This window comes from Corapipo altera, unplaced genomic scaffold (genome assembly GCF_003945725.1).
Source record: "Corapipo altera isolate COAL_440 unplaced genomic scaffold, ASM394572v1 70, whole genome shotgun sequence".
Taxonomy (NCBI): Eukaryota; Metazoa; Chordata; class Aves; order Passeriformes; family Pipridae; genus Corapipo; species Corapipo altera.
The window spans coordinates 793150-812454 of NW_020884911.1; the positions used below are offsets into that span (position 1 = coordinate 793150).

General features: G+C 56.9%; 3 protein-coding genes and 1 long non-coding RNA gene across 6 annotated transcripts; 2 read left to right on the forward strand and 2 right to left on the reverse strand.

Annotated features, from left to right (window-relative positions):
• Nucleotides 1–3588: 3588 nt before the first annotated feature.
• Nucleotides 3589–6012, forward strand: SSTR4 (somatostatin receptor 4). Its single transcript, XM_027653935.1, has 2 exons — nucleotides 3589–3988; nucleotides 4594–6012. Exon 2 carries the CDS (start codon nucleotides 4622–4624, stop codon nucleotides 5861–5863), a length of 1242 nt encoding a protein of 413 aa, XP_027509736.1. The 5' UTR covers nucleotides 3589–3988; nucleotides 4594–4621; the 3' UTR covers nucleotides 5864–6012.
• A 581-nt stretch (nucleotides 6013–6593) lies between these two features.
• On the reverse strand, nucleotides 6594–10710 carry THBD (thrombomodulin). The gene is made up of 2 exons (XM_027653934.1): nucleotides 8956–10710; nucleotides 6594–8851 (listed from the first exon to the last, which is right to left on the reverse strand). The coding sequence occupies exon 1, from the start codon at nucleotides 10708–10710 to the stop codon at nucleotides 8998–9000; it is 1713 nt and encodes a 570-aa protein (XP_027509735.1). The 3' UTR covers nucleotides 6594–8851; nucleotides 8956–8997.
• Nucleotides 9020–12649, forward strand: LOC113952174. Of its 3 annotated transcripts, XR_003529423.1 has the most exons (4): nucleotides 9020–9120; nucleotides 11789–11971; nucleotides 12257–12481; nucleotides 12605–12649. It is a non-coding gene; the product is annotated as an uncharacterized LOC113952174 (long non-coding RNA). The 3 variants fall into 3 exon arrangements; XR_003529422.1 differs by lacking the exon at nucleotides 12605–12649 and having other exon boundaries at nucleotides 12257–12561; XR_003529424.1 differs by lacking the exons at nucleotides 9020–9120; nucleotides 12605–12649 and adding an exon at nucleotides 9691–9804 and having other exon boundaries at nucleotides 12257–12561.
• Nucleotides 12650–13995: 1346 nt separating this feature from the next.
• CD93 (CD93 molecule) lies at nucleotides 13996–18486 on the reverse strand. The gene is made up of 2 exons (XM_027653992.1): nucleotides 16809–18486; nucleotides 13996–16685 (listed from the first exon to the last, which is right to left on the reverse strand). Exons 1-2 carry the CDS (start codon nucleotides 17852–17854, stop codon nucleotides 16073–16075), a joined length of 1659 nt encoding a protein of 552 aa, XP_027509793.1. The 5' UTR covers nucleotides 17855–18486; the 3' UTR covers nucleotides 13996–16072.
• Between the last annotated feature and the right edge of the window lie 819 nt (nucleotides 18487–19305).

Sequence of the window (19305 nt, forward strand, 5' to 3'; positions counted from 1 at the left end):
TTCCATGAGCTGATGGGACTGTTAATTACATGACGTTAAATTAAATTAAATTCAATTAGAGACAAGCAGGGCAGGCCATTTTCCTTCTCCTCCTTCCCACTGTATATTTTCCTTCTCCTCCTTCCCGCTGCACCATATTCCAGGGGAGACTGTGAAGGCAAAGGATTTTGGCCTGGCTAAATCCAGAGTGGGATGGATGGGAGATGTTCCAGCTGGAAGCTGGAAATAACGGGATAACCACCCCCAGGGATGGGAATGGGAGGAAATGAGACGTCCCCTGTCACGAGGAGGGACAACAGCAACACCTCCAGAGCAGAGGGTATTGAATATAAAGTGTGTTTCTATAGATATTTAAAGTGCATTTTAATATCTACTTAATGAATTATAGTAGTATAATATATATATATTATATAATAGTAATATAATCCTGTATAATGTATTAAATGTCATAGAACTTAATGTATTAATGGAATACTACATAATGTATGTAGTGTTGTATTAAAATATAATTAAATAATTAATCAATAAAATAACACTTAAAATATAACATATGAGATTATATATCATAAATTATATAATGTAATATACTATGTAAATATATTTTATACATAATTTATATACTATATATAACACATATACATGTATACCATTTAATATATATTTAAAGTGTTTTAATATATATTTAAGTAAATATAGTAATGTAGTGCTATATAATATATGTAGTGTTGTATAACTTAATATAGACCATATGATATATTTTATATCAGATATTGTATAATATATAACAAATAATATACAATACTTGCTGCAAAATATAAATTAAATATAAATTATATACAATATAACACATAATATGTAGCGCTTATAACATGTATACATTCATAACATATAACATACTACATATTATATAATATGTAATAATAAATATATTATAATGTGTCGTATACAAATAAACTATATATTAAAATAAATATATAAAAATATATACATCACAATAAATAAATAAATAAATATATGTAATATATATTTTCCCAACATTTTTCACTCGGAATGTCTCATTCAAAAAAAAAAAAAAATCTCTTTTTTTTTAAGGAAAATATTTAAAACTAAAAACAGCCCAAAAGGTGATAAAATACCCCTCCACAGTCTGTTCAGCCCAGCACTGCATTTCCCTGGATTTTCTGTTTGAGCAGAGAAGAACACCACATTTTTAACTCTTCTGGCTGCATTCCAGGGTGGATCTTTTGGTTGGAGACAGGGGGAAAAACCAGCCAGGACCAGCTGGATTTTGCTGGAAAACCCAGTGTGACAGGATGAGCCTTGGGGTTGGAAACACTGGAAATAGATGAAATATATATGAAATATATATGATATATATGAAATATATATGATATATATGAAATAAATATGAAATATATCTGAAATATATGACAGGTTGCTGTTAGGGGGAAATAAAATCCTCATCCATGTGCCGGCTCGAGGTGTGTTTGCAACAAACCCACACGGAAAGCTTTGGATTTCACCTGGAAAAGCCGATTTTTTTGAGGCTGGGATGGGATTTAACCTATTTAAATAGCGTTTGATGGAGTGGAGGTGTGGATATTTCAGAATTAACCATCTGGAGAACTTCGCTGGAGGGAAAACGGGAGTTTGGCTTCTGAGGCGACTGGATTAAAATAACTCGGTGACGAGGCTGTGATCCCAAATCTCTGCATTCCATGGGATACGGAAAGGGGGAGGGTGAAGGTCGGTGGGCTCAGCTTGGAGAGCAGCAACAGGAGAGGGTTCAAAGCTCGTCCTGCCAGCTCCAGAAAAACCCATTTTGCACAGGATCCCCTGGGAAATCCCCTCGGAAAATAATAAACGGCACGAAAAAGAACTCTCCAGTCCAAGGAGGATTTGCTGCTGGAATGATCCCAGGGCATCGTTACCCTACAACAAGGCTCTGGTGGCACCAACCACCCCGAAAGGTCTCCCTGCAGCCAAGGCTCTTCCCCGCCCAAAGCTTTTCCATGGAAGTCTCGGGAGCACAATGTGGGTCCGAGCCCTTCTGGCTGTGGAGGAGTTTCCTCCTTTACAGTAAAAGAGCATTTAAAAGTTTCCTGTCGCTCCCGGGGGGGCGGAGGGTCCCTGCAATCTACGGCTGGGTTCATTGTTTGATTCCACCTTTTCCGGCCTCCGGCTGGAACAGGAACCCTCGGAGCTCCGTGGCCCTCCTGGGGCTCTGTACCCACAGATTCCAGGGGTTTCTGTGTCCCTTTATCCCCCATTCCAACACCGCACAGGGATGGGGGTGCTCCCGCTGCCACAGCTCTGGGAGCCAGCGCTCCTCCATGTCCTGGATATTCCAGCAGGGATCTGTGCCAGCTGCACGATTAACTATGGTTGTTAATGCAGAAAATGCACCTGCTTTCCCATGTGTGCCGAGCCCATTCCCAGGAATATCATATACATGTTTATCTGTATTCCCACCCCAGCAGTCAGGCCCCTTCCACGCACAGACGGGGAAGCTCCAACTTCCCAAAAAAACTTCCCAATGCCGTGACTTGGAGAGTGAGATGGGGACAACCGAGACCAAAGTCCTTTTGCTCCATCACTTGGTGGTCCAGGCTGGGAAAAGTCTGATGAGGAGCAGCTGAGGGAGCTGGGAATGCTGGAGAAAAGGAGGCTCTGGGGGGACCTTCTTGCTCCCAAAAACTCCCTGACAGGAGGATGGAGCCAGGAGAGCCAGACTCTGCTCCCAGGGAACAAGAGAGAGGATGAGGGGAAAGGCCTTAAAGTTATGCCAGGGGAGGTTTAGGTTGGATATTGGGAAAAATTCTCCCCAAAAGGGTTGTCCAGCCCTGGAGGGATGTGAAAGCTGTGTGGATGTGGCACGTGGGGACACGGGTTAGTGGTGGCCTTGGCAGTGCTGGATTAACATTGGACTCGATCTTAGAGGGCTTTCCCAAGCTAAATGATCCATTATTCCATGATTCTTTGATTCTATTACTCTATAATTCCATGATTCCGTGATTCTGTGATTTGCTGACTCCGTGACCTGGGCTGTCACTGAGCTGAGCCAGTGATTCCTTGGCACAAAAGTTCCCTGGATCCCTCTCATCAAAAAAAGCCCCAAACACAACAACTGATTTTTTTTTAAAAAAAAAATCCCTAAAAGATGCAATTTCTGCCCATTTTTCCTCATTGCACCACGAATTTCAGCACAGACTCCGATTTGGGATGACATTCCCAGGGCATTTGGGTTTGGGGCCAGGCTGGGCTGGTCCTCCCCATTCCTGGGATTCAGGGATGCGGTGCCATGGGATACCCCTTCCCTGCCAAGGGAGTGGGACCCAGCAGGAGGGAGCCGGGGGGGTCCCTGCAGGGCTGGGATGGGGCCGGGCTGGGCACAGGAAAGGCGGGAATGCGCGGGAAGGATGCGGGATGCGGGAGCGCGCGCGCGGGAGGTTGCCAAGGTAACCTCCCTCCTCCTCCATCTCCGGCCTCCCTCGGGCGGGGGGACCCCGCGGGGACCCGCAGGGGATCCGAGGGCGGGGTGCGGGATGCGGGGAGGGGGGAGGCCGGGCTGCATCTCCCGCCCGCCGCAGCGCCGGGAATTGGCCGCGGGATCGGGAGGCTCCGCGCCGGGGGATGCTCCGGCTCCTCGCCGCAGGGCCCCGCACCCTGGAGGGAGGAGGGTTCGCCTGCTGCGCTGTTTTTCCATCGGAAATCCAGAGCCTGGACGGGAAACTCGCGTTCTACTTGTCTTTAACGCGGAGCCGATGCCTGCGGCGTAGGGATGCGGGAGAGGAGGGAGAGTCTGTGCGCCCATCCCCGCTCTGCCTTTCGCTTTAAAAGGTCCGGATCCTCCCGGTCATCTGACTCAGGTCAAGCAGGACTTTCCGTTGCCAACAGCCGGCAGATCCCACCGGAGCATCTCCCCGCGCCGGCTGCTGCCCCCCGGGAGGGAGGCGGGAGGACCCTGCGATCCCTGGAAGACTGAGAGGTAAAATATTCCCGACTCGGTTTCTCCTTCTCTTTCCTTCCCCCGCAAGGTTAATGAAATCCTGGAGATTTGCGGGGGTCTGTGGAGGTGGATGGCGTTGATTGCCAGGCCATGCCAGCACTGATTGCCAGGCCATGCTGGCACAGATTCCCAGGCCATGCCGGCACTGATTCCCAGGCCATGCTGGCATTGGTTCCCAGGCCATGCTGCCCGGTTTGCCACTGGCAGCTGGGGAGCCCCACACATGGTTCATGCCCACCCCACCCCACAGCCCCTGAGATCCCAAACAGCCAGGATGCTCCGGCCAGGAGAGCCCACTGAGACCCCAAACAACCCACAGAGCCCCCTGAGACCCCAAACATCCGGGATGCTCCGACCTGGAATGTCCCAAGACCCCAAACAGCTGGGATACCGTGACGTGGACAGTGATGCCACTGCCCCTAGGAGCGAGGTGAAGGTGTCCAGGCAGGGCAGGGGGCTGATGGAGGCAGCCAGGGGGCCATGACTGGAGCTGCCCAATCCAAGGGGGACAGCCAGGGACTGGGCTTGGATGTGCCACGCACCACAGCTCTCACCCCTTCTCTCTGCCCGTGCCCTGCCCGCAGGCCGGCCCCCCATGGATCACCTCCCGGCATGAGCACCGACGCCGAGCAGCTCCTGGCAGGGGCCCGGGCGGCCGCCGTGCCCCTCTGGACCGTCTCCAGCTGGGCCGGCTCCGAGATGCCCCCCAACAGCAGCGCGGCGGCGGGAGAGGCCGGGCGGCGGCAGGGCCCGGCGGAGCAGGGCGGGACGGCGGGCGAGATCGCGGGGATGGTGGTGATCCAGTGCATCTACGCCCTGGTGTGCCTGCTGGGGCTGCTGGGCAACTCCCTGGTCATCTTCGTCATCCTGCGCTACGCCAAGATGAAGACGGCCACCAACATCTACCTGCTCAACCTGGCCATCGCCGACGAGCTCTTCATGCTCAGCATCCCCTTCGTGGCCACCTCGGCCGCGCTGCACCACTGGCCCTTCGGGCGGGCGCTGTGCCGCACCGTGCTGGGCGTGGACGGGCTCAACATGTTCACCAGCGTCTTCTGCCTGACGGTGCTCAGCCTGGACCGCTACATCGCCGTGGTGCACCCGCTGCGCGCGGCCACCTACCGCCGCCCCAGGGTGGCCAAGATGGTCAACGGCGGCGTGTGGCTCCTCTCCCTGCTCGTGGCGTCGCCCATCCCCGTCTTCGCCGGGACGGCGGCCACCCGCGACGGCCAGGCCGTGGCCTGCAACCTGCTGTGGCCCAGCCCGGCCTGGTCGGCCGCCTTCGTGGTGTACACCACCCTGCTGGGCTTCCTGCTGCCCGTGTCGGCCATGGGGCTCTGCTACCTGCTCATCGTGGGCAAGATGCGGGCGGTGGCGCAGCGGGTGGGCTGGGAGCAGCGCCGGCGCTCCGAGGGCAAGCTCACCCGCCTGGTGCTCATGGTGGTGGCCGTGTTCGTGGTGTGCTGGATGCCCTTCTACGTGGTGCAGCTGGTCAACCTCCTGCTGCCCGGCCGCCTGGACGCCACGGTCAACAACGCCTCGCTCATCCTCAGCTACTCCAACAGCTGCGCCAACCCCATCCTCTACGGGTTCCTCTCGGAGAATTTCCGGCACTCCTTCCACGGCGTGCTGCGGCGCTGCCTGGACGCCAGCCTGTGCTGCTGCCACGCCGGGGACAGGGACGGCGACGAGGACGAGGAGGAGGAAGAGCCCCTCGACTACTGCGCCGTCCCCCGGGGGGACGACAAGGGCAAGGGCTGCGTGTGCCCCCCCCTGCCCTGCCAGCAGGACCCCCTGCACCCCCAGCCCTGCTGCAAGCCCGGGCCCCTCCTCACAAAGACCACCACCTTCTAGGGGGGGCCCCCCCGCGCCGTGCCAGCCCCGGGGGTGGAAGGGGATCCCGGATGGAGAGGGGACGGACGCCGTGCCCGCCCCGCCGGCCCACCCTGTGCTGTGCAGTTCCCCAAATAAAAAGCCATAAGACTGGCCTGGGATACCGTGAATTCCATCGACCGAGTCGTTATTGCTGGGATCGGGGATGGGAAGGATCCCAAAACGCCACTGGCGTTTATTAACCTGCCCCTCCAGATGAATAAATAACAAGTTCCTGTTCCTTCCCAAGACATGCCCTGAGAGACAGGGAAAAGCCCCAGAGCCCGTCAGCCCTGCCAGGCCTACAGCCGAGTGAGGTCCCACCAACAGTCACTCCCACTGCCCCTCAGATTCCCAGGATTTTAGCACTCATAGGACCAAACCATATTTGATGTACCAAATCTTGGCTAAACTTGAGACCCCCAGGAAGTCGGGGTGAGGAACAGCACGGGGGTAACACCAAGGTCACATTAAATGAGCCATTTCCAGCTTAATTTGGGTTTATTTTGGGTATAACTTTGTCCTTTTAATGTTATTCTTGTCCATCATTTACGGCTCATTCCTTCTATTTTAATCCCACTGGGGAAGTAACCAGCCGGGCATGTTTTCAGCCCCGAGTGCTCCCGGGCTTTTTTGGTGGCTCTGGGAGCTCAGTGAGGAAAACCAGTCATTTTTTTTTGGGGAAGGGGAGAAAGAATATTTCCTGAGCAGCTTTCTATAAACCAGACTGTAAAAGCTTTATTTGGTCTCCACGCAGAATCGCTGCGTGACATCACGGAGGGTATAATTCCAATAAATAAATAAGTATTTACAAAACGTGCCGGGGGTATAAAACAGGGGGCTGAACCTTGGGGAAGGAATTAAAGACATCTGCGTGTCTCAAACGCTGCTAAGGCACTTTTCGTAGGATTAACCACCACAGGGGGAATTTGAGCCAAGCACGGAAGGGGAGGAGCAGAGTTTTTGGGGGTGTGGTGGCAGAACCTCTGACCTGCGTAAGACACCGGAGGGCGACCACGACAAACAGACTTGGTTGAAGCAACAAGCTGAGAGGTTTGAGCCAGACGAGGGAAAAGGCCAGGAAGGAGCAGCTCCTGCAAGGTGGGATGATGCTTCTTGTCACAGCAGTGTCCTCCCCCCCCAGGAGCTATCCCATAAACCAGGAGTTGCTCATCCCTTCTGACAGGGCATAACTGGCTCAGGGTCAAACGTGGTCACGTCTTAGAAGGGGTCATAAACCATCAAAGACCCCCGAGGTGCCCCCAGACTCATTTCTGGGGCTCCCTGCAGAGGGCTGTGTGTGATCCACGGCGTTGGATCAGGCAGGGGAGGTACCCGGGTGTTCCCACCTGAGCCTGAAGGTGTATTAACCCTTGGAGCTTTTGTATTTTGGGGGCTTCCCCCACCCCTGATGGATCAAGGCTGTGACCATCACACATCAAAATGGCAACAGTGAAGTCCCATCATGGGTGGGATCTTTCTACTGTCTGCTCTTATCCTTCTTTCTCTTTCTTTCTTCTCCTTATATATTTTCTTAAGTGGCTCCTTTTATATGTTGATATTGCTCCATTTCTATAGATAATGCAAACAGCTCCATCCCTCCTTTCCATTGCAAGCAAATTGTTCCAAAATAATCCTGCCACAGACTTATATTTGCAATAAATCATTCCCTCTAATTGCCTATTGACAGGACCCTCAGTCACCCGACCCCGGGGGCAACAACCTTTTAGGAAACCCACAGTTCACACAACTATTTTGATTTTCCTTGGAATTTGAATCGTATGTTCAGCATTCCAGGGGGGATGTTGCATGATAGCGAGTTCATAGTATGTGGGAGGGGGTGTGGGGGGGAACAGAACCCCCCCAGTTCTGACCCTGGGCCCGCAAAACTTCCTGTGGGAAAGCAAACTGCTGCTCTGGGATGATATTTCACTGGTATAAAGCTGTCAGCACCCGCTCCCACATTCCCACCAGCAGCCGCCGGCTTCACCCCACCATGGCTGCCGGAGCAGGACCCCCATGGAATGAAGGAGCTGGAAAAACACAGCCTTTTCCAGATTTTCCCCCCCAGGCCGTGGCTGGAAAGTAGGCAGCGGGCGGGATCCTGCCCCCGTGGGAATGTTTTGCTGTGAGTTCCAGCATGGATTAAACTCAGCCTCGGTCAAGGGAAAACAGGAAAAATCCCTCTGGGCAGGAGGGGTCGTGAGTGGGTTTGTAAAAACACCTTGAATCGGTTTGAATGCAACCAGGGTGGGAAATCGGGGAAGGAATTGGGTGGGGAACACGAGGCTCCGCGGTGCCGCAAACCTTCCCTGCCACGGAAAAAAACCCACCCCGGCAGTGTCGTGTCCCTGTTTAACCTCCACACACCCCCCCAGAGAGCCCCAAAATAACTTGAGGGAACAGGAATCAGGCATTTTAGTCGTGTGTCCCCCCCGGGTGACACTCAGTTGGGTCACCGCTGCCACCAGTGACTTAAGGTGGAAAGTGCTCGGGGATGAGGCACGACATGGGGGGGACACGGTGCAGACACGGGGGGCAGAGGGGCCACATAAAGTGCTGCCCACATCATCTTTGCTCCTGCTTCCATCGGCCATCAGTTTAAAACAAATTAACCCGACTCCAGACAAAGGCAGGAGCTTCCCAATCCCGGAAAACCATCCTCTCCAGCCTGGCCCGAGGGAGAGGGGTTGGGGGCCGGGCGACCTTCCACAGTCCCCACCGAGTCAGTCAGACGGTCCACGCGGATTTAAGAGTCAGTTCCAGACGGAGTCGTCCCTCCTGGGTTTTTCCTTGGGGCTTTTCCCCACCACTGGCTCGGGAAAAGGAAAGCTGAATGCCGGCTGCCGCCTGCGAAGGGAGCGGGAACGGAGCGGGAATGAACGGAGCAGGAACGAACAGAGCAAGAACGGAGCAGCCTCCGCGCGTTCTGCCTTCCTGGCTCTCTGGCGCCAGTGTTCCAAGAGCCGGCTGGAAAGCAGCGAGTATTTTTAGAAGTGGGTTGATCACAGCTTTTCGCAAATTGTCATTAAAAAATTGCAGCAGGGGCGAGGTGGGGGGGTTGTAAATATTACCCAGTTCAGTCCACCTCCCTCTCTCCGCCCTGCCCGCAGTCCCTACAGTTTCTGTGCGGGGCCGGCACAGCCCGAGGCGACCGGCTGGAGCCCGAGCTCCTTCTCGTGGGGGCCCCCGCACTTGTAATCCATGGTGGCGGGGGGCCGGCAGCGCTTCTTTGCCAGGTGGTAGCCCAGAGCCAGCAGGGCCAGGGCGGTCAAAACGGCGCCCACCGCGATGCCCACCAGGGCGCCGGGGTGGAGCGGCTCCGCCTTCGGTGGGGTCCGGCTGGGCGCGGGCGTCCGCGGGACGGCCGTGTGGGGAGGGAGCGTCTGGGATTCGAAATCCCCCGAGAACGGCGGTCCCTCCGCGTCCTGCTCCGGGAGCGGGGCGCAGTCGATGTCGTTGACGAGCCGGTAGCCGGCGGGGCAGTGGCACCGGTAGCCGCCGGGGTGGTTGGTGCAGTTGTGCTCGCAGTAGTTCATGTCGCACTCGTCGATGTCCACGCAGAGCTGGTCGTCGTCCAGCAGGAAGCCCTCGGGGCACTCGCAGCCCTCGCCGTACTGGTCGCACAGGGGCGGGCACTGGCTGTCGCTGCAGTGCATCTGGCACCGCGCGGGGTCCCGCGGGTCCACGGCGTAGCCGTCGTAGCACCCGCAGCGGTACCCGCCGGGCACGTCCTCGCAGCTCTGCTCGCAGGGCGCCCTGTAGCAGTGGGACTCGCGCTGGCAGTGCCCGTCCACCATCCTGTAGCCGGGGTGGCAGCGGCACTCGAAGCCGCCCATGGTGTTGACGCAGAGCTGCTCGCACAGCCCGGGCTCGCTGGCGCAGTCGTCGTTGTCCTCGCAGGAGCTGCCGTCGGCGCCCAGGTGGTACCCGGCGTCGCACATGCACACGAAGGAGCTGCCGGACACCACGCAGTGCTGCTGGCACGGCGCCCCCGCGCAGGGCGAGCGGCACCCGCGCCCGTCGGGGCCCAGCACGGCGCCGTCGGGGCAGGAGCAGCGCGGCCCGCCCGCGCCCTCGCCGCAGGCGCCCTCGCAGCCGCCGCCCCCCAGGCGGCACGGCCACGCTCCGGGCTCGGCGCGGCCCCAGCGCAGCCGCCCGCCCTCGCCGTCCTCGTCGCAGCGCAGCTCCAGCCCCAGGGCGGGCACCGAGGCCACGCTGCGCGGCGGCAGCGCCAGGAACTCCCCTCCGCGGGCGCCGAAGGGGGTGGTGTAGCTGACGGGGAGCCCCTCGGCGGGCGGCAGGAGCGGGCAGCTGCTGCCGTAGTTGTACTCGCAGAGGAAGCCGTCGGCGGGGTCCTCGCAGCGCCGCTCCTCCCAGCGCAGCTCCCGCGACACGGTCACGCAGCGCTCGCCGCAGCGCGGCCCCGACGGCGCCCAGTTGGTGTAGTCCGTGCGGTTGTCCTCGGTGACCCAGCGGAAGCCGCGGAGCCGCCGGGCGGGCTCGGTGCAGCGCAGGGAGGGCGCCAGGCTGAGCCCCAGCCACAGCCGCCCGCCGCGGTTCTGCAGCAGCAGCGCGATCGCCTCCTCGGCCACGGTGGAGCGCACGGTCATGAGGTGCCCCCCGCCCCGCTCGCACCCCGCGCTCGCCGCCGCGAACGGGCGCGACCCCCAGAACACGGCGAAACACGCGTGCTGCAGGCACTGCGCGCCCGACGGGGCGAGCGGCTCCGGCTCCCCCGGCTCGCCCGGCGCTCCCAGCCCCATCCCGAGAAGCAGCAGCAGCGGCAGCAGCGGCAGCAGCGGCAGCAGCAGCGGGAGCCGCCGCATGGCCGGCGGAGGGGGCGGCCGGCGCCGCCGCGGAGCTCTGGCATGGCCGAGCCCGCCGCCCGCCGCCTTTATAGCCGCCCGCCCGCCCGCCCCGTCGGGGGAAGGAAGCGCCTCGGGGGACGGGGAGTGATTGCGGAGGGTGAATCCCGGCCAGACGCGTCCCGTCCCACCCGCCCACGCCGGCCCCGGGCCCCCCCCCCTTCCCGCATCCTCCCCACGGCTCCTCCCCGGCTGGTCCCGCCCGGGAGGAGCGGGAGGGGCGGGAGCCGAGCGGGGTATCCCGCGGGATGGACGGGGGCACGCGCCGGGGAGCGGGCTGGGGCCGAGCGCGACCGGGAAAAACGGGGGTTCTCCCGGTGCCAAGGGGGAAACAGCGACTGGGTTTCACAAAAGGGCGCCTCGGGATGGGAGTCAGAGCGGGTGAACCCCGCTGGGATCGTCATCACCCCAACGGGATCATCATCCCAATGGGGTCATCACCCCAATGGGATCGTCACCCCGGTGGGATCGTCACCCCAAATGGGATCGTCACCCCGTTTGTGCAGCAGCCACAGCGTGGCAGCGGGCCCAGGGCAGTGCCCGTCCCCCTGTGCCGGGCACTGCTGAGCTCACACCTCAAATCCTGTCTCCAGGTTTGGATTCCGCGTGAAAACAAGGACATTGAGGGGCAGGAGTGTGTCCAGAGAAGGGAACGGAGCTGGGGAAGGGGCTGGAGCAGTAGGAGAGGCCGAGGGAGCTGGGGGGGCTCAACCTGGAGAAAAGGAGGCTCAGGGAGGACCTTCTCGCTCCCAAAAACTCCCTGACAGGAGAGGGGAGCCAGGTGAGGGTCGGGCTCTGCTCCCAGGGAACAAGAGACAGGATGAGAGGAAACGGCCTCAGGCTGTGCCAGGGGAGGGTCAGGCTGGATATTCGGAAAATTTCTTTAATAAATAATGTAAACAGCAATAATAAATCAATATATATGTATCTATGCCAGTAAATTATTATAGATAATTTGTATATCGATATCAAATTTTATAATTATAATAATTGCTATTAGTCTTATTAAGCATTATTATTATTACCCTTTTCCCCACAGCCTCCTCCCGGGGCACCAGGGGTCCCACTCCCAGGGTATCATCTCCCTTTCCCTGTGGGCACCTCCAGCTGTCCCATTCCCTGTGTTATCTTTGGGGGATCTGTCTCTGCTGCCAGGACACAGCCAGGAGGCAAAGTAAAAATGAAAACCAAACATCCAAAGCTTCTCCGCCCCAAAGGAAAGGTATTTGACCCTTTTTGTTTTTAATTCCTAAAGGCTCAGTCACTGCAATTAACTCTCGGGATCCCCCCAACGGAGCAGCAAATCCCTATTTCCTCGGCTCATCCCAAGGAATTTACTTCATTAAAACTTCATTTATTATTTATTAAACTCCTGTGGTTTGTCTTGTCCTCTTCCCACCCCGTGTGGGTCCCGTAGCTCACGTGAGGCTGTGGGGAAAAGGGCAATAATAATAATGCTTAATAACACTAACAATAAATTATTATCTCTCAGTTCATCCCCTTGAAGGCTTCAGCTCTGCCACACGCTTGGAAAATCAGCGTCCATTGGATTTAATTCCAGAGGCAGGGATGCAGCCCAAGGAGAAAGGCCGGAGGGACAGATTGGTGTCCATGTGTGTGAGCTTGCAGTGGCCGTTCCTGGGATAAAGAATTCATCCAAGGAGAGCTCAGCCACCCCCCATCCCCTCAAAATGAGGACAGGATCATTCCCAGGGCTTCCCTGGAGAGCTGGGTAACACTGACCTTCCTTGGCTTTAGTAAAACCTCTTGCTTCCCCAGTTTTCACTTCAGTTCTTCTTTTCACTTTCAATTCTTCTTCTTTTACTTCTTCTTTTTTTTTTTTTTTTTTTTTCAGAAGTAAACCAGCAAAATGAGAGTGGAATTTCAGGGCAAACAACAGAAAATGAAAGAACACCAAATTTAATAGGTGGAAAATTAAAAAAAAAAAAAAAAGATTTCTGGTTTGTTCCTTATTTTATTTTTTTTTTTAAAGCAACTGTAAAACCAGATTAAAAAATTCCTCGTCAAGGCTGCACGATGAGAAATATTTCCAGGAAAAAATACAGCCCTCCCAAACAATGATCCCACACTGGTGTCCTTGCCCCACCAACAGCATTTGCAGGGTCGACCCTTGCCGCTAAAAAGATAATTGGGGTGGGAGGAACGCGATTAATCATGTTTTAATAATTCCCTTTTTTATTCCGATGAACCTTCCCCTCGGCATTGCCTCCAGCCCGGGGCTGACTCAGGGTGCCAGAAATGCCCTTCCTGCTGTGAGGCGGCTTTTCCTTCCCCCCTCAAACCCATTAATCATGTTCCTCTGCCACACAAAGCTCTTGCGAGATGTTCCCGGAGTGATAACGGGGGACGGAGACCTTTCCCTTTTTCCCTCTGGCTCTGACTCATCCCTGTCACTGTCACCCCGCGGGCAGAGGGACACCGGGAGCGGGCACTTGGAATGGTTGTCCTGACCTGTGCGTGTCAACAGGGGGATTTTTGGCGTCTTTGTGGGGGTTTGGAGATGAGGTTCCTCAGTTGGAATGCTGGCAGTTATCCACGGGGGAATAGAATGCAACGGAATATAAAATAATAACATAATGTAATGTAATTGATATGAAATCATCAAAAATTGTTTCATCCTATTATTTGATCCCTAAAAAGCTGATCTCTACCCTCACAGAGAGCTGTGCTGAAATCAGAGGGATTGCTCACGGATTTAGGACCTTGATCGTGGAATTAGGACCTTGGTCATGGGATTAGGACCTTGATCATGGGATTAGGACCTTTCTTGTGGTTTTAGGAACTTGGTCATGGGATTAGGACCTTGCTTGTGGTTTTAGGAACTTGGTCATGGGATTAGGACCTTTCTTGTGGTTTTAGGAACTTGGTCATGGGATTAGGACCTTGCTTATGGGTTTAGGTCCTTGCTTGTGGGCTTGGGACCTTCCTCATGGTTTTAGGAACTTGCTCACGGGTTTGGGACTTTCCTCGTGGGTTTAGGAAGTTGCTCAGGGGTTTAGGATCCAACCAAGCCCATCCCAGTGCCCCCACACCGTGGCCTTGGTAGGGATGAAGGGAAAGGCCTCGCCCAGGACTGCAGAGCCTGGGAAAGGCTGAGATTCCACGTGGGATGAGCCCTGGCAGAGGATTTGGGAGCACCATCCACTGCTGTGGGAAACACAAGGATTCCAAGTACCAAGCCAATAGATTTTTATGAATATATTTATTAAAAACCATTGAAGACACTTTCTGTTCAGGTTTTATTGGTGTTTCATCTGGAAAGCAACTTACAGCCTTATTCCACAGGTGGGAAAACCTTATCCTTTGAGTCCAAGTGTTTGATTCCAGCCCAGGAAAATAAAACACTCACCTCCATGAGAAAAAAAACCTTGGACCAGGATGAATGTCCTGTATCCTCTGTAAGACAGGGCCCCAAACTATCCAGTCCCATTCCTATTAGCTTTTCCCGTGGGATTCACTGGTCCCTGGACAACTCCCTAAGGAGCACACGGATCCAAAATGGTCCTGCTGGGTTTGTGGCAGGAAGAAAGGGAGCCGTGAGATCATCCAGGTGTGGAATTGCACATCAGGGAATAGTCCACCAGAGAGAACCCAGACTAAAGCCCAGCACAAATCAGTGTCTTCCCAAGGCCGGACCCTCCTCTGTATTCCACTGGAATACACAGAGGTCGTAACAGGAATCGGGATTACCGTTTTTTCTGGAATAAATAACACACCTCGGGTTTGTACCAGCTCTGGTCCCACCCCTGTGCTTCCTTTTCTCTTGTTTATGCTGCTATAGCCAACAATTCGTGGACACCTCAATAAAAATTAAGGCTGTCTTTTCCCACAGATCCCCGAGTCGGCATGATTTGATGTATGTTGGCTGTCTCCCTGATTTTGATGGGGTAATTAATCTGCCTAATTTGTTCGGTGCCTGGCTTGGAGAACACAGACAGGGGAGGGATTTTCTGTAGGATTTCTAAGAATCCCACCGCTGCCTTCTCCCCCTTCTCCAGCCGCCCGTGCAGAGAAAAGAAAGCACAGACAGAACATGGAAAACATTCCTATCAGCTACATTTTTCCTGTGCTGTGTTTTCATCTCACAATGGAGCCCCAAAGACGAAAAAAAATAACAGCAGGAAAGGGTTTTCCTCCATGCTTGGAAGAACAGGATGCAGGTCGCTGCCTACTGCAAACTCCTTTGTGTTCAATTCCCACTCCTGGAGCAATTAAGCCTCAAGGACAATGAACCCAGCAGAAACTTCAGGAAGCTGCTGTACCCTTAAAATCACATGTCTGTTCTTTTCTAGCACCTTTTTGCCCCCGCAGAGCACGGATAAACCAGGAAGGAACACTGCTGGGATGGGATGGGATGGGAAGCAGGTCCCTGTGCCCCTCGGGATTTTGGGAAGGATTCCTGATGAAACGGCTGGGAAGAGGCTTGGTTGTCAGGAGGGGCTCCACGGAGCTGGGGAAGTACCTGGGGAGCACCTGTGCCCTGAGAAAGCATTTGCTGTGGTGGAGTTACAAGTTTGACACATAACAAAGAGCAGATATCCAACATCCAGCGTGCTCCTTATGCAGGGAGGGAGGGAAAACACGCTCAGCCCGGAGCCCAAGCAGCCAGGAAAGGGATCCTACCCAAAAAGAATAATCCAACAGGAAAAGTCCGGCCTCCCATCCGGTTGCTGCGAAGGAGAGCATTGTTTGCTGTGTTTTGCAAGTGGACTTAGGCAGGATACACTGGAAATGGGTAGGTGGCTCTTCCAAACACAGCTTTTCCTACCTTTTTTAGCAGTACAGGTGCTGCCTTGGCCCCTTGCTGAGCAGTTTTCCCAGTGCTGAGGTGACAGATTTTTAATAAAAACCCCAAAATAAAACATTCAAACCCACCCTGTTTGTGTCTGCAGGGGCCAGTTCTCACCTCCCCGTGAGACACATCCGAATTTCAAGCCCTTTTCCAAGAGAACAAAGCAAATCCAAGGGTGGAATGCAGCCGTGAGTGGAAGGGGGGGGGGAACAATGCTTTGGGGATGGCAAAGGACAGGGTGGGGAAGGGCTGCAGGAGAACTTGAAACGAACTGTTTTCCTTTAGGAGTCCGAACCACAGCTGTTAATTTGCCTTTTTGGAGCACGGCGAGGTCCCGAAGAGTCGAGGAGAAGCCCTGGCAGGCAAATCCCACCCCATTCCTCCTCCTCCCCCCGGTTAACTCTTCCCTTGGAGCGGCAGGACAGCACCGCACGGACTCACACTGAACACACAGCATCCCCCCTCCCTTTTATTTCCACTTTCGACCCCCCCGCGCTCCCCGCCTCCCTCCTACCTGCGCTCCCCGCCCTGCCCGCGGCTCTCGGGCTGCTCGGGCACCCAGCAATAATTATCCGCCGCGCTCTTGGCCGGCCGCTTCTCCTTCTTGGCGGCCCTCCTCCTGCAAGCCACGAGGGCCAGGGCGAAGGCCAGCAGGAGCAGGATGGCCACCAGGCTTCCCAGGATGTAATAGAGGAGCAGCCGCGGGCCGTCGGCGCTGTGCTCGTCGGGGCCGGGGGCCGCTCCCTCCGCCGTGGGGGCCACCGGCGTCACCCCGGCGGGCACTCCCGGAGTCCGCGGGATGCTCGTGGTCCGCGGGGCGCCCGTGCTCCGCGGGGTTCTCGCGGTCCACGGGGCGCCCGTGCTCGCTGGGATGCTCGCGGTGCCCTCCGGGCCGTCGGGGACCTCCTCGGCGGGCTCCTCTCCGGCGGTGGCTGCGGCGCGGCAGCCGGGTCTCTCCTCCTCCGGGAGGAAGCCGGGCGGGCACACGCACTCGTAGCCCCCGGGCAAGTTGCGGCAGGGCCCGGGGCAGGGATCCCGCAGGCACTCATCCACATCCAGGCAGGAATCGCCGCCCGGCTGGCGCTGGTAGCCGGGCCGGCAGGCGCAGCGGAAGGAGCCGGGGACGTTGATGCAGAGCTGCGGGCACACGCCGGGCTGGGCACACTCGTCCAGGTCGTGGCAGAGGCGGCCACCCGGCCCCGCCGGGCGGTAGCCGGGCGGGCACAGGCACGCGAAGCCCCCGGGAGTGTTGTGGCACTGGTGCTGGCACGGCCCGGACAGGCACTCATCCACATCCAGGCAGCTCCGGCCGTCGGGGGCCAGGGTGTATCCGGCCTCGCAGCCGCACTCGAAGCCACCCAGGTGGGCCCGGCAGGTGCCCTGGCAGGGGTTGGGATGGCAGGAATCCTCGGGCACGCAGGAGGCCATGTCAGCGGCCAGGGAGTAGCCGGCGTGGCAGGAGCAGCGCGGGGGCTCCCCGGGCACCTCCAGGCAGCGGTGCTGGCAGCCCCCGTTGCGGTGGGCGCAGGCCACGGGGCACAGGGGCCCGGGGGGGTCCCAGGCGAAGCCCCCCCCGTCCAGCGTCCCCTTGCAGAGGGCGAAGGCCGGGCTCTGGCCCCCCTCGCAATCCACCTCCGCCAAGGTGCCGAAGGGCGCGGCCGCCAGCCGGGAGCTGCGCACCCCGAAGGGGGTGCCGTAGGTGACCCGGCCGGGCCCGGCCAGCGGCAGGAGGCCGCACATTCCCTGGAAGCTGAACTTGCAGAGGAAGGCGGGCAGCGGGAGGCGGCAGGGCCGGTCGGCCCAGCCGGCGGGGCCGTGGGGGCCGTGGGGCCGCAGGCTGGCACAGCGGGCGCTCGTGCAGGTCATCGACGGCTCCGACGCCCACGCCGAGAAGTTGCCGGGCGTCCCTCCGGCCACCCAGGAGAATCCCCGCAGCGGCTCCTGCGGCTGGACGCAGTGCCCCCGCTGCAGCCACAGCCCGATCCAGGCCGGGCCGTGCCCCCCGGCCGCCTCCAGCAGCTCCCGCAGCCGCGCGGCCTCGCCGGGGCTGCCCACGCTGGCCAGGTTGCCGCCGTTGTGCCGGCAGCGCTCCTGGGCGCCCTTCCAGTCCAGCTCATCCCGGTGCAGGGTGTAGCAGGCGCTGTCGGCGCACACCACCTCCGCCTCCTGCCCGCCAGAGCCCGGCACCGCCAGCGCCAACAGCAGCAGCAGCAGCATCCAGGCCATCCCTCCGGCTGGACGGACGGACACACGGACACAGGGACTCGGCAACGCCGGCTCACATCCCCTCATCCCGCCGAGCTCACCCTACGCGCATCCTGTGCTCCCGGGTCTCCTATTTATCACCGGAGGCCACGGCTTCCTGTAGCGTGGTTCGGCTCCCGGTTGTTTGTTGGTCCCTCGCTGTCTTCCCCTTCCCCCCGGCACGGCCGGCTCCGAGCTCCCATCCCAAAGTTTCGGCTGCTCTGGCTGGTGACGCTTTTCTACGGGAAAAACTCGCCCCGCTCCTGCTTTTTTTTTTTTTTTTTTTTTTTTGGCTGCTGTTTTTCAAGGGCTTGATTTACTCCCTCAACCCGGCAGACGGTTTTCTAACCCCTAATAGGGTCCGAGAGTTTGCAGGCACGTCTTGCTAAAACGGGGAAGGAAAACAACCGGACTGAGGAGCCGTGGGATCCCTGGCCATCGGCCTCTAAAGCAGACGGAATATTTGGCGCCGTCTCCCCCGCGCACGCGCGACGCTGCTCCCAGTGCATTTTTCCCCTTCTCCGTGTGCTTTAAATAGATGGACGAGCCCTTGGAATAGGAGCTGGGTCGTGGGAAGGTCCGGGCTGCCAGGACAGAGCCGAGCTCTGATGCCACCCTGAGCATCAGTGTTGGCATCACATGGGTGAGGGTGGATCGCGGAATCCCACAATGGTTTGGGCTGGAAGGGACCTTAAAGCTCACCCAGTCCCACCCCCTGCCACGGGCAAGGACACTTTCCACCACCCCAGGCTGCTCCAAGCCCCGTCCAACCTGGCCTTGATGCCAGGATGCTCTGTTAACACCTCCCCGATCACTCGTGGCGGGAGGAAGGCAGGATGGTGTCTCCAGCCACCTGGTGCTTCCCACTGGCTGCTGGGAGCCCCTGGGATGAAGGTGAGCTGCCAGATGCTTTGATGACACGTGTCAAGCGATGCCAGTCACTGGCACACGTGGCACAGCAGGAGGAGGGATAACAAGTGACCAAAATGGGTTTAAAAATAGCTCACCCCTGATGGTCCACCCGCCCTGCTGCATCCCCAGGAGCTTCTCCTGGAGCTTCCCTCTGGCAGCAGCTCGTTCAGGCTTTAACCCCTCGACCTGGGAGTCTGTTGTATCCTTTCCTGCTTGGCAGGCACCCATCACAGCCATGAATTCCCTGCTCATTCCAGGATTTGTTGGTTTATCTGAGGTTTGTGTGCTGAGTTGGCTCAGTAACCAGAGAAAGCAAAATGAGGAACCCCCTTGTCCACTTCCCTCCTAAATAGAAAAGCTGCCAAAAATCTCACTACTAAACACTGCAGATTTCTGTCATTATTCCCCAGACCTGTCCATGTACAGCATTCCCGGGACAGCCCTGGTTGCTGGGATGTCTCCTGGCATCCCCTGTCTGACCAAAGGTCCAGAGATCCACACCTAACACTCCAAAACCAGAGAATTTTGGGTCAGCAGCCACCTCAAAACACTGCAGCGGGAGGGAAAAAACCCACCTTGCTGCCATT

Coding starts and splice junctions, on each gene's coding strand:
- SSTR4 (XM_027653935.1), top strand. CDS start 4,622: ATGAGCACCGACGCCGAGCAGCTCCTGGCAGGGGCCCGGGCGGCCGCC.
- THBD (XM_027653934.1), bottom strand. CDS start 10,710: ATGCGGCGGCTCCCGCTGCTGCTGCCGCTGCTGCCGCTGCTGCCGCTG.
- CD93 (XM_027653992.1), bottom strand. CDS start 17,854: ATGAGGGGATGTGAGCCGGCGTTGCCGAGTCCCTGTGTCCGTGTGTCC. Junction 16,686..16,808: donor CAGCACCAGTGCCACAACAC/TCCCGGGGGCTT, acceptor CTGCATCAACGT/CCCCGGCTCCTTCCGCTGCG.